Source organism: Peromyscus eremicus, chromosome 18, assembly GCF_949786415.1.
Source record: "Peromyscus eremicus chromosome 18, PerEre_H2_v1, whole genome shotgun sequence".
Taxonomy (NCBI): domain Eukaryota; kingdom Metazoa; phylum Chordata; class Mammalia; order Rodentia; family Cricetidae; genus Peromyscus; species Peromyscus eremicus.
The window spans coordinates 19,193,377-19,207,408 of record NC_081434.1 but is presented as its reverse complement, the minus strand read 5'-3'; the positions used below and the strand labels follow the sequence as shown (position 1 = coordinate 19,207,408).

The window sequence follows — 14,032 nt, the reverse complement described above, 5'->3', positions numbered from 1 at the left end:
AAAGACCCTAGCGTCTGAACTTGTGGTCAGCAGTGGCTAGCACTCTATTGTACTGCTCAGTATGCACCACCAAGCACAAAAAGCTTCTTAGTGCTTGAGAGCAGTACAATTTAGGAATTCAACATTTAGTTTTCTTTTTGTGGTAATTATTAAAGTTTAAATTCAGAACAGATACTGACTTTCAGTATGTTTGAACAATTTATTTCAATCTTTTGTTTTTGTTTTTTTGATACCTAAATACAGGCAAAATAATTCTGATGAAAGCTTGACATCTAAATTGTAAGCATATAGTACACGAATTTTGAAGGTTTAAAAAATTACACAAATAATAAAGGATAAAAACAGGTCAAAGATGTTATTTAAACTATTTAGTTTTATTATTTATTGAAATACTATTTCTTGATATATTAGTACTTACTTCTATTAATGTGGTCACAGAAATATCCAAAATTGCCTACATGGCTCTTGCATTTCTCCTGAGAGTAGTGTTCTAGTCTGAGTTACATGAAGCCTCACAGGTGAACAGAGCAGATGAATTTCCCTTTGCTGTGAACCCACTGATACTCGATTTTCCTCTGACTTCTACACAAATTGGAAAGTGACATTATAATGACAGGAAACTGACTGTTTCTTCATAGTTCTTGTTTTAAGCCTCCTAAGTGCAATCATAGTCAGATTTCTGTTTAGCAATGCTCTATCACTAAGTCTCAAATCCCATCAGAAAGAGGCTAAAAAGACTACCCAGTCCGAGGAACTACAGGAAATAAATCAGGGAGTGCAAAACACTTAACAGCGAGGCCACTTGTCTGAGAACTGGATAGCCCACCTCCAAAGTGTTGTAAATTCTTAGTAAATGACTATCTCACTACACTCTCTAAAGAGAGTTTGGTCTGGGTTCTACAACTCGCTTTACGCTACATGTCCTTAGGATTAACATAGGTTGGATAACAAAGCCACTACATTTTCTAATAAGCACACACACAGGTGATACTGGATATGAAATGAGTAGATCTGTAGACATCCTACTGTCCGTTGGGGGATATTGGATAGATACACATTATTTATAAAGAATGACCCCATAACATTGGCTGCAGTTTATTATCTATCACCACTTCAGTGTAAGAAATCTCATCCCAAGAACAATCACACAGAATGGCTAGAACAGAGATATTCTGGTTCATTTCAATAATTCCTCAGTTACATGCTCCTTGACAAATGCTCCATTAAATGCATGCAAATATATTAGCAAAATTGAAAAAGTAGGGAGAAAACCGCAAATGCGCCATAAAGATCAGTGCTGCACTCTCTCAGTTCTATTCCTGTCTTCTCTACTTAGTCAAGATCTTTCTTGTGGGGAGTCATCCCAAAGAGCAATTCAGTCTTCACTCCTCCTCTCTTCCCTGAGGATTTTCATTTTGGTATTTCCAGTTGCCATCTCTTGCCTTCTAGATTCTAACATTTCATTTCCAATGGCTTACTGTATCTTCTTTGTTTTTTAAAAAAGACCTCATATAGTTAAATTACCCTGTATGTGAATAAGGCAACCAAAGAGTTAAAGAGCAGAACAAACAGAAAACTTAAAAAGGAGGAATCCAGATCATTCCATCTAAATGGGGAAAGCATCCAGAATATAATAAGGCAGTAGACTGTCTTCACTGGGGAGCAAGCCCTTAGGTTATCTGCTTCTTCTAGTCACCAGTCAGCATTCTAATTAATTAACAGTCCTTCTAATTAGCAGTCTGGCTTCTGAGGAAACATCTCTCTCAAAGGTGGGCACTCTTTTATTTAATACAATTGTTTAGAGGGTGGCAAGTTCAACTGATATCCCATACTCAAAACATACTTTTATTCAGTACCTAATTATTAGAATGAAATACATTCTAGACCCTGCGAGTGTAGTATCCTAAGTGGGTCTCTCTCTTTCTCTTCCTCCACCCCACACATTCACACGCCAATTCTCGAAAAGTAGATGATTCAGATCTTTGACCTAGTTTGAGAGACGAGGAAGTTTCATCTAAAACATTTCAAGTTTGACATGGCACTTGAGAATGTATAAAGAGTAAAAGAAAAAATATTTCCTGGAAAAAAAAAGTGTTCTAACCTGGACATGGTGTCATACCTCTATAATCCCAGAGACTTGGTTGAGGCAGGAGGATAGACCATGTGAATATCATTCCAAATCTGACACAGACAAAAATGTTAAGCATGATATGATTTGTGATTTCCTTTTTGAATAAATTAGAATACATTAAGGGATTTTCATTAATGACTTAATGATATTTAAGATTAATACTTATCCTACAGAATCAGTCACTCATTCTTCTACTTGACTGCCAATGGTCCAAAAATCTTTAATTATAATCTTTTTGTTTTGGTTTACCTACATTTTCTAAAAGTATGTACTAGGAAAGAATCTTTCAGCTTCTTCTAAATTTTTCAGCATTTCTTCTAAAAATATCAAATTACAGTAGAACACTGACACACACTCACACAGCTACACTGTCTAGAAAGTTATTGTCCTTAGTTCAATAATTGTCTTTAGATTCTACATTGGACTACTGTTATTTGGAACAGAGCCAAAATAGTGAGCATGATGAAGAAGGAAGTTGAGGGATGGGCAACGTCAAAAAAATGAAGAACAGTAGCTATTTTGATAAATACAAGAGATGAGGGAGAAGGTTACATTTTGTAAATGTCTTCAGACTTCTACAATAGTGCTATCACACAGAAGTATACCTATCAAGTAAGCCACACACGGGCATGATACTTTGTTTTCAGTACACCAGCAGCCAAATTAAAAGATCCAGGTGAATTCTAGCACTAGAGTTAATATACTGACAAGAATACCATTTTTAGCATGCAGTCATCACTAAAATTACCCAGAAGATGGATACTTCATGTGCAAGGAAGATCTTAAGAATGATTTATCCACATCACTTTTGCTGTGGGAAAAAAAAAGGGATGCATCACATTGCATCTGATTCCAGAAGAAGCCTGACATATAGTAGGCATATAATAAGTGTTCATCGAATAATAATAATAGCTAACATTTGGGTAGAATTTGAGATGAGCCAGCTACTTTCCTCAGAGCTTTCTGCATTTAAAAATACCTGGTTTTCAAAAGAGTCTGATGAGTAAATATGTAATGATACAATTTTATAGATGAGCAACTGAGCGAGACCATTTTTTAAAAAAATATTTATTTAGTTTTTATGTGTATGTGCCTGGGGGAGATGTGTAGTGGGTGTGAGCATTTACATAGGCCATAGGTCATCAGATCCCTAAGAGCTGGAATTACGGGTAGTTGTGAGCCTCCTGTTCTGGGTGCTGGGAACAACTGTGATCCATCCTAAGTAATCACTGAGCCCTGTCTTCAGACCCCAGCAAGATAGACTGTTAGTAGCAGTCTTTATATTGCACTGAGTATGCTTACAAACTGAAGCCCAAGAATATTTTTATCATTGATGTTTTTAATTTTTGGCAATGCTAATACAGCAATAAATAACTATTGAATGGAAGGCACGGTTTAGAGCACTTTAAGGTCTATTCCTCAGTACTCCTAACAAGTTTTATGAATAAAAACCATCACTAACTTCATTTTATACATGGTAAAACAAAGTTTAAGATATATTCTTAAAAATGTATTGGAATGGGGGTGTAGTTCAGTAGTAGATCCTGTGCTCGTAGTACATGATTTCCTGTGTCCTGTTTCTAGCACCCAAAACCAAGAAACTATTTTAAAAATAACTTTTACACATATTACTTTTAAGAATATTGAAAACAGGGCAATGACTATTTCACATTGCTTTTGGTATCGATAGGAGGGCTAGACACTGCCCATAGCAGTTTCACATAATAAATAACATTTGATTTTCACAGTGACCTCTGAGAGGTGGGTACTTTTCTCATCATTTTAAAATGGGAAGTGGAAAAAGTGGAGGCTTGCAGAGTTTCGGTAGACACACAAAAAGGGTGATGTTGGGGTTCTGACTTGTGTAGTCTGATGTTTCATTTGAAGGTCATACTCAGCCTTTGTTGTCTTCGTCTCAGGAAACAACAACAACAACATTAAATCCAGTGCCTCCCACATGTTAGGTAAGTGCTCTACTACTGAGATATACTGCCACCCCTAGGCACTGGATTAATTCATAAATAATCTGAATAAGAAGAACTATAGAAGTTTCCTATATCTCTCAACTGATTCTTGAAATAAAGACACCAATTATAATTCAATATGGATAAGTAATGTAAATGCTGTTAGAATTAAAAAACAGAACACCAAATATACATCCTGCTACTAGGATTCAAGAAATGTCCAAACTATTTTGAAATAAATTACAATTTTAAAGGAAGTTTGTTTGTATTTTATGAATTCTTTCTGCCGCTCAGTCTTTGTCTCTCCCTCCCTCCCACTCTTTTTATATAGATACACACGCATACACACATACACATACACACACACACACACACGCACGCACGCACGCACGCACGCACGCACGCACAAACAGTTACTTTCGCTTTAAAATCATCATTAGGACTAAAAGGTCAAAAGAGAATTTGATGGAATAAAAACAATGAAACACATAATGAGTTGATTTAACTCAGTGAATATTGACATTTTATTTTTTTGTATTAATTTGTATTTGTCATCCAGGCATGTTTGAATACCACTCAGAATTTTAAAAAATATTCACTGAATAAATAACTTTCACTTTAGGAGCTACATATATACTGCATGTGGTTCATTTATTTACTTCGATGCTTTGGAGCCCTTCCTATGATACTTATAAAATATAGATTTGTACAGATCCCTAATGATGACATGTTAATAGTGAAGCAGCATTTTAAAGCTTGTTATGTCCCTACACATAATAATTCAAGATTTTCCCATACATAGACACCACACCTTGTTGTCAATAAATAATTCCACTTTAATGGCAAAGTAATAATTTAGACAGATACAGGGTGCACATTTGCAAAAAAATATATGCAAGCTGGTTTACAAGCTAAAGGGACAATAAACCAATAGAAAATACATCATCCAGTTAGGTCCATTGACACCAAGTACTTATGTTGGGGCTTTACAAAGACTACAAAATTTCTCGGGTGATTTCTTTCACTGCTTCTGCCTATTTACATGATATGTTACATCCAAAAAATGTACAAAATATAAAATGTATACAGACAAATGTTTCACAAGCTAGTTTACGTTGTAAACTAGGCGTACCTACTGGGATGTATTGCAGGAAGTTCTGTTGATGCTCATGTGTGTGGACTGTGTTTCTCGAAATGGCAGGGGAAGATTAGCAATTTTCCTTAGATGACTTATCATACAAGGGCAACTAGTCACTCATCCAGCTACATAGATCGATGTTGCACGACAGATTTGATCCACAGTTGAGGCTCCAAAGTCAGGGTGACAATTCTGTGTGCATAAACTCAGTCTGATTTCCCTCAGGGCAATAGCACCGTGTAAGGACCTATATATACACTTAGTGACACTCTGAAATCTGCACAGATGCCTCGTGTTGTTAATTTTGTTCCAGAGAAACCAACCCATAGATGGTCACAGAGGGTAGCACCAATAACATATCCCAAAAGGCATACAGAGCTACATCTACACCATGGCATAGACCTTAGGTTTCATCAACTTTGAATCTGTCCTCTGTGGGTAATATAACTCTGCCAGTGACTGATTAGCTTTCACGCACTGTCTTTATAGCCTGCCACAAGAGATGTATTTTTCAGACAGTTACTCATCCAAAAATGTACTGGCCTTGTGTACAGATCGGAAGCATGCTCACTCTACCACGGATAGCTCCTGCATTGTCACAACGACTTGTAAGTACAGGACAAACACACCAGATAATAACAGCTTCGAGGGGGTTGCATTCTGTATTTGTTTGCAACATACAGGAAATCTCAGCAAGTGGAACACACCTCTTAACACCAACAGGATAAAATACAGTTTTGTTTGTGTTCGTTTTGATTTTGTGCAAGTTTGAAAAAAAAATCATTATTTACAATACCTACCCAGTAGACTGTGCAAATCTAACCTTCTTGTACAGTATACATACTTCCTCTTCCACAGTGACTGACTGCATCAGTATTCTTTAATGCTGAATGTCTCATGTTCAATAATAGCAATCAAAAACAACATGCGTCCAAACTAACATTTTTTTTTTCTTTGAAAGATAAAGACGAGGGAAGGAAAGCCAAATAGTTGTGCTCATGCTGAATCCAGGGCTTGTAGTTCACCTGGACCCGAATTAGAAATCTCCTACCTTCCGAAATGCTCCCATTTAGAACTGGGTGGAATGAAGCCACATGTCTCTGCTTTTTTAAGTGATGGTCACAGAGGGGTTCTACGGTTCTCAGATTATTTGCAGGATAGGCAAAGAAATCTCTTTATTCATAAGATAAAAATACTGTTCTTTCCCCTATCCATTTCTTCAAGAAAGCAAAAATAAAAAACGATATCTAGAAATGAGGCTGCTGTGTTAACTGGTGTGTTGCTTGGTTGTAAATGAAGAGACAGTGGAAATAACCAATGGTTTAGGATTGAAACCAACTGTTAAACTGTTGGAGAAATCTGTTTTAAGGCAGTGAGACAGCACCATAGAAAATGTTCCTTCTTTCACTGAAAAGGCGCAAACAAATAAAGCCCTAAAAAAGCCTTTTGTCAGTGTTGACTAATAATTAGTATAAAACTCTGGTTCAGGGAGTGGGCAGGTGGTTTGAAAAGACCACTGTGGGTAAAAACAACCTTATAAAACCCATGACTCATACACTAAGAGGAGAGCAGCTTCGGAAGAGCGCAGCGGTTAGAAGGAAAGCTGGCCCTTCCCATTTGCCGCCACCACAGTAGTGTTTTTCTGGTGGTTGTACAATCCCCTTTGTGCTTCTGGAGAGGACTGGCCTCTTCCATTCATTCTGCCATGGAGTGAACACACACCGCAAACACTACCGGAGCCCTGTCACCAGCACCATGCGGCACAAAGGCAGTGGCGTGGATCAGAAGAGTGGACCCTGCCTGAGGAGGGCAGCCCCTCAGAGGAAACAAAAGAAAGGCACAAAAAAAAAGAAAGGAAAAGGAAAAAAAAAGTAAGTCCTGCATTGTAAACTTTGAAAGAGGAAGAAACTAAAGTCCAGCCTGCTATCCCGTGTGCAATCTACTCAGATGCCCTGTCCTTAGGGTCCTTTCCAGTTGTGCTGTGGAGCCCTTGCTCACTTTATGGTTATAAAAATGCCTAGGAATAGAATAAACTAAGTTCCCATTTCAACTTAGCATCCTGGCCATTGCAACTTAATTCTGCTGCCTCCTTGGAGGCCGCACGACTCTAGACTTTGGGTCAGGGCCCTGACAAGGGGACTTATCATACTGGCAGTGGTTTAGTGACAATACCTGTCTTTTAAAACACCTTTTAAAAGCATCGTCCTTCGCCTAACTCTTTTCACCCTTCAGAGGGTGGATTCAAGAGATGAATCCAAAATGTCTTCATGGTGGTGGATGCTATCGCTGTCACAGCTTTGTGTGCCCGAGTAGTTGGCTGCTTCCTGGAGTTTCATTAGCATATTCATCTGAAGAAAGAGAAAGAGACATCCCTGTGAGCAACTATGCATTGAGTCAGCCAGCCCCAGAATGAGCATGGCCCTGAGCCATCTCAGAGAACTGACTTTTCTCATCCCATCCAAATGAAATGCACACAACAGTTATGGGTTTTCACTCACCGACCGACCTGGCTCCTGAATTGTTTCTCTCAAATATGACTACAGGTCTAAACCAGAAGAACAAAAAACAAAAACAAAAAAACAGGGCCGCAAGATAACTCTTTTATTTAGGACTGTGAATGAATACTGTTTCAGCAGGGAAACTGAACAGGAAGCTATCACAGCTGGACATCTGGGTTGGTTGCAGGAGAGCAAGCCAAGCTTCCCAGCTTTTTGGCTGGGAGAAGCAGAGAGCATTGAATGGCAAGTGAAAGTCATGAATGTTCACACACACACACACACACACACACACACACACACACACACGCACACACACACATGCACACACATGGACGCGCGCGCACACACAGACTTGCAAACACTATCCCTTGAGAGAGAAGCAGGTGACAGAGTGGAATGAAGCCAGCTGCTGCGTACAGCACACCATCTGTTGATCAGGAGCTGACCTCGAGAGGGGGTAACTGGAGGAAGCGGACCATGAGCATTTGAAGAAGGAGAAGGAAAGAATCACTGTCAAGTGTTTGCTATCACTGAGGCTCTGGCTGAAATATGATTGATACATCCCTGAGAACAAAAGCCACCTTCTGGAACAATAGCAGCCCTCTCAAGCTTCTCAACTCCATAGGAGAATGGTAGTGTTTGTTCCAGTAGAGAAAGGACTTGTGCATGAGAGGACCTGGGGAGAAAGACAGCTTTCCGATGTATTATGAAATAAAAGGCTTGGATTTCAATAGATCTGCAGTTCCACTATTAGAGATGGGAGCTAGGAAAGAAAAAGAATGTTTAAAAGCAGACTGGGAAAATCGATGGCTCAACAATTTCCAAAGGCACAGGGTAATTGGTGCCTGTCTTCGTGAGGGTCAGGGACTTGTTTTCTTATTGAGGGTTTCTTACAGTACAATAAACTTTATATTGCGTAGTGCCAAATACTAACTACAGTACTTTCTGCAACAATCAAAGTTGTTCTTTATCTTTCAACTCAGAGAAATAGAGTAGGGATAGCTAAAACAAGATTTCCTGGTCTTCAGTCAGGCTATGAATATTTGTATGCCAGTATAAAATGTATGTTCAATAAACGCCTGTGAAATAAATGATGAACTGGTAATCATCAATTCCAGCAAGAATGCCATTTCGACAAAGAGGCTGTGGTTATAGAGTATTTTGAAATCATGTTGATAATTTCCAGGGTGTTTTTCAATAGCATTTCAGCCTTAATTATCATAATGTACTAAACCAACTACATAAGGAAATGAGATAAAAGTAGTTCCTGATAATGCCTGAAACTTAAGCATTTGACGGAAGCTGGTTTATAAAAAAGAATTGTGCCTGAGCACCCTCCTGACTTAAAAAGAGAAAATGCAATACCCTTTGACCCCAGTGGGCACAAGGCACACATGTCCTACACACACACACACATGCACGCGCAGGCAAAATACTCATATACATAAAATAAATACATAAAAGGAAATGGTGCTATATAGTAGGTTCAGTTAGCATCAGCTCCCAATCTCAGATCTGTAATAAACACATACAGTGGGATTCACTCTGCGTATGGCAGTGTTTTTATACATTAATATCAAAGGACATTATAAAAAGAAAGTAAGTTTACATATGACTCAGTTACCATTGTGATTAACCAAGATTCTCTGCACATCATTTCCCCCTGGTCTCCCCTGCATCCTTCCTATACTCACAGCCAAGATAATGCCTGTTATTTAAACATTTTCTTCCATTTATCTCACTCAGGAGCTGAAGCTCTGCCATTCACCCCAGCTCCATGCTCTGTCCTCCGCTCTGTTACTAGAATGATCTTCAGCAACTACAAATCTAAACAGATAAACACTAGTGAAAAATACCCACTGACGCTCCACTGTCCATGTGATAAAGTTTTAGCTGCCCATAAAATTAAATGGCTCAATGAAATCTAACAGCTGGATAAGTCTATAGTTTTAATTCTTCTGACCAACTGATATTTGGCCTCTAACTCTTAATTTTCACTGTGCTGTTTGGCAGTGTTTTGTGTGATACTTCCTTAATTTGAGAGGCTCTGCATTCAAGCATATGAAAAACCCCAATGCTTGTATCAACTCTCAGCTTAACCATCCCATCCTCCAAGTCTCCTGCATCTTATGTAGTTTATGCACACATCTTGCATCACTCCTGGACTATGTCCTTTTAAGATCGTAAATGATGATACCTACCATGGTCACCAGATCTTAGCATTCAGCACACAGGTGCCAACATTAAACATTTTGGTGATGCGTGTGCCTTTCATTTTTAAAATAATGTTCAGTGTACCAGAACATTCATTCATCCTTGTTCAGATTCAAAACCAGGCTCCTGACAATAATAATTTCCCTACTAGGATTTCTAATTTAGATTAGACTGCAATACATTTTTGCTTTCCATTCGTGATTATACAAATATACAGAAACAAAGACAGGGACAGCCTATCCATGTTCACAACAGAATATGTCTGACCTAAGGTTTAGTTTTAGATGGTACCTTCTGTCACTGAGCATGCAATTCTTTCTTGAGGTTCTCACAAGTAGAATACTATAAGAGCACAAAGTAGATACACTAAAAAGTGGTCTTTATTCCCAGTCACAATACGTACTTAATACTCTCATAATAGTCATACATTAGAGTTCTACACACTTATTTAAACTACTGTAGTGCTTCTAAAACTAAAATTACATGCACTACCACCCTGAGAAAAGTAGAAAGACTACCTCCTTTTTCATTGCTACAGAGATGGCTCAGTGGTTTAGGACCCAGGTTCAGTTCCCAGCATCCACATGGCAGCTATTCAACTATCTGTAACTTTAGTTCCAGGAAATCTGGAGCCCTCTCACAGACATAAAAACATCAGTACACACACAAATAAATAAATCTTATAAACAAAGGAGTTTATCATTCCCCACAGAAAGCAACAGAAGACTAACTGTTCGTTTAATATGGCTAGTTGATATACAGTAAATAGGTTTTGTTCTGTGTACATTTGATTATATTTTATGGATAAACTTCAGTTTTCTCTTAAATACCTAGGGGATTGTTATGACAACTAAAATACTGATTATTTAAATATCAACACAATTTAATGTATAATCAGAGAAAAAATATAGTTATACAGTTTGAACCAGTTTCAGGGTCTCATATATATATAAGACATAACATATATATAACAAATAAGTTGGGTTTTGTTTTTGTTTATTTGTTCATTTGTTTTTTTAAGAATTTCAACCAGGGACATTGCGCTGAAGGTAACATTTTGAATGATGACCCCGATCAGGCTGGTTTCATCTATAACCGACAGTAACTGGTCGTGGATACTGACAGCTAAATGCTAACGACCACACCCTGAAATCAAGGTAACACAAGCATAATAATCGGACGTGCTCACCAAGGGGTCCCCTTCTGTGTCCGTCTGGGGAACGCGCTTTGACGCTGTGGCTTCCTTCGCAGACGTACAGCCCTCGTACCCCACATCTTCCGGCCGCACCTGCAGCAGGGCCGGACCCTCCTGAGGCAGGGATACAGGATTCCACGGGTACGTCTCAAGGACCCACTTGGACGGATCTGCCCACGGTGCCCGTTTCCCGTACATCTGAAAGTTTACCACATACAAATGTCACCACTATTAGGTGGGGGCAAAAAGCGTGACTGCTAATCAGGTGGTTATTTTCACATTCAGTTCCTGTGGGTCTTTCCATGGGGATTTGCCAGATTTTAAACATATTTGCATCTACATAGCTCACTTAAAACCTCAAAATTCTACAACCTAGAAGGGAGCGCCTAAGGTGGGAGAAAGCACGGAGGAGGTTTATTATAAGGAAATAGAGACGTTCTTGTATACTTTTGCTTTTACTAGTAATTTGACAAACCCAGGGCAAAGAAACAAACAAGAAGTCCTCAAGGCTGATAAAAAACAAAATGGAAAAAAAAATCTGTTTTTACAATAATGGGAGTTCTCTAACAAAACGTACGTTGGAAAGACAAAGAATGAGAGCAGCTTTTTGTCCATTCGCTGTACTCCCGATAACCATTTCCCTCCAGTAGCCCCGCCCCCTCAAAATTCCATCGCTTCCCTTTGGAAGACTTCTGATACATTTACAAATTAGATTACCAGGAAGGGGCTGGAGGGATGGCTCAGTGGTTAAGAGCAGGGGCTTTTCCAGAGGTCCTGAGTTCAATCCCCAGCAACCACATGGTGGCTCACAACCATCTGTAATGAGATCTGGCACCCTCTTCTAACTTGCAGGCATACGTGGATACATAATAAATAGGTAATATTTTTTTTGTTTTTATAAAAAGGAAAAAATGGCCGGGCGGTGGTGGCGCACGCCTTTAATCCCAGCACTCGGGAGGCAGAGCCAGGCGGATTTCTGTGAGTTGGAGGCCAGCCTGGGCTACCAAGTGAGTTCCAGGAGAGGCGCAAAGCTACACAGAGAAACCCTGTCTCGAAAAAAAAAAAAAAAAAAAAAAAAAAAAAAAAAAAAAAAAAGGAAAAAATGGAAACACAAGTATGAATTCTGTCAGAATCTATGGGAAAACGATGAGCACAATAAGAAAGAGACACAAGAGACGGGAGAAAGTCCTGCCAGTAGAATACAGGGGAGAAAATAATCTAGGAGTTTCTATGTTAGAAGCAAAGCACGCCTTTAATCCCAGCACTCGGGAGGCAGAGGCAGGTGGATCTTTGTGAGTTCGAGGCCAGCCTGGGCTACAGAGTGAGTTCCAGGAAAGGTGCAAAGCCACACAGAGAAATCCTGTCTCGAAAAAACCAAAAAGAAAAAAAAAAAAGAAAAAAAGAAAAAAAAAAAAAAAGAAAGAAAAAGAAGCAAAGGCTGAAGAAAGAGGGCGCGGTGAGGAGATAGAGACTGGTGAGATTTTGTAAACAAAGGGTGAGGCTGAGAGGACATGGACAAAAATTCACACTTAGGAGGAGGCAAGAGTGCGCTTTCTTGTCCCTTGTGACCTGTGCCACCAAGGACCGTTCTGGTTACCAGGGGCTCTACCGACATGACCTCAGAGGACAGCCTGTGGTTTGTCCAGTAATGATGGGTGCTTTTAGTGGTTCAGTGAGACAAAAGAAAAATATAGGTATTGTGAGTGCAAGTCCACGGAATACTTTTAGGTTTCTCCAGAAATTATATTAAAATTTGAATCCGTGATAATATAAAAATTATCTAGGTCCCAATATTCCTTTTGGAGGCAGAGACAGAGGCAGAAATCTGAAGATTACTTGTTTTGCATTGTGATTAAAAAAAATAGCTCTCTTGTCAGGTGGTGGTGGCAAATGTCTTTAGTCCCACCACTGAGGAGGCAGAGGCAGGCAGATCTCTGTGAGTTCAAGGCCAGCCTGGTCTATAGAGCGAGATCTAAGACAAACACCAAAACTACACAGAGAAACCCTGTCTCAAAACAAACAAACAAAAAACCCCAAAAAAAAACAAAAAACAAAAACAAAACAAAATAAAAACCCTCTGTCTCACAAAACAAACAAACAAACAAACAAAAATCTGATTGTTTTGTCTCAGCTAAAAACTACTTAATATATGGTAAAAAAAAAAAAAAGTACACATATGGGTACAACTAACTAAAAGGAAAATGTACAATTCTTTTTGGGGGAGGGATTCAAGACAGGATTTCTCTGCGTGGCCCTGGCTGTCCTCGAATTCACTCTGTAGCCCAGACTGGCCTTGAACTCAGAGATCCACTTGCCTCTGCTTCCCAACTACTGGGATTAAAGTCATGTGCCACCAATGCCTGGCAATGTACAATTCTTAAAAAGTTTGTGTTTAGGGGTTTGAAGAATGGTTCAGTGGTTAAGAGCACTGGCTACTTTTCCAGAGGAACCATGTTTGAATCCTAGCAATGACATGACAACTTACAATCTTCCTTTATTCTAGGTCTAGGGTAACTGACACCTTCTTCTGGCCTCCAAAGGCACAAGACATGTATGTGGTGCACATACTTACATCCAGGCAAAATATTCACCACATAAAATAAAAATAATAAGTAAATCTAAGAGAAGAAAAAAAATCGCAAGTATAGAATTGACCTAAAAAGACTTGAGTGTGTATAAAGAACAGATGACAGTCATTTTAAAGAACCAGCTAGGACATCAAGAGTATGAGAGACCAACAAAAAAAATGTGAATATTGTAAGAGGAGAAATTTAAACACCCAGAAAGAGCTGATTTGATCGCTGACATTTCAAGAATCACCAGCAGAAAAACTCAGATTGCGTATGTCAGCAGCACCCTTTCCAACCAGAACATGTGTCCCTGAGCATCCCC

The 14,032-nt window shown here is 39.0% G+C and overlaps 1 protein-coding gene across 1 annotated transcript in view; it reads right to left on the bottom strand.

Moving 5' to 3' along the window:
- Positions 1–6,809: 6,809 nt before the first annotated feature.
- The window catches only part of Nav3 (neuron navigator 3), a gene marked incomplete at its 5' end in the record, with an annotated part of 238,763 nt that continues 231,540 nt past the window's right edge, over positions 6,810–14,032 (bottom strand). The window contains 2 exons of the mRNA XM_059245802.1: positions 6,810–7,581; positions 11,135–11,338. Of these exons, the coding sequence (XP_059101785.1) occupies positions 7,462–7,581; positions 11,135–11,338 (324 nt within the window). The remainder of the gene's footprint in view (positions 7,582–11,134; positions 11,339–14,032) is intronic.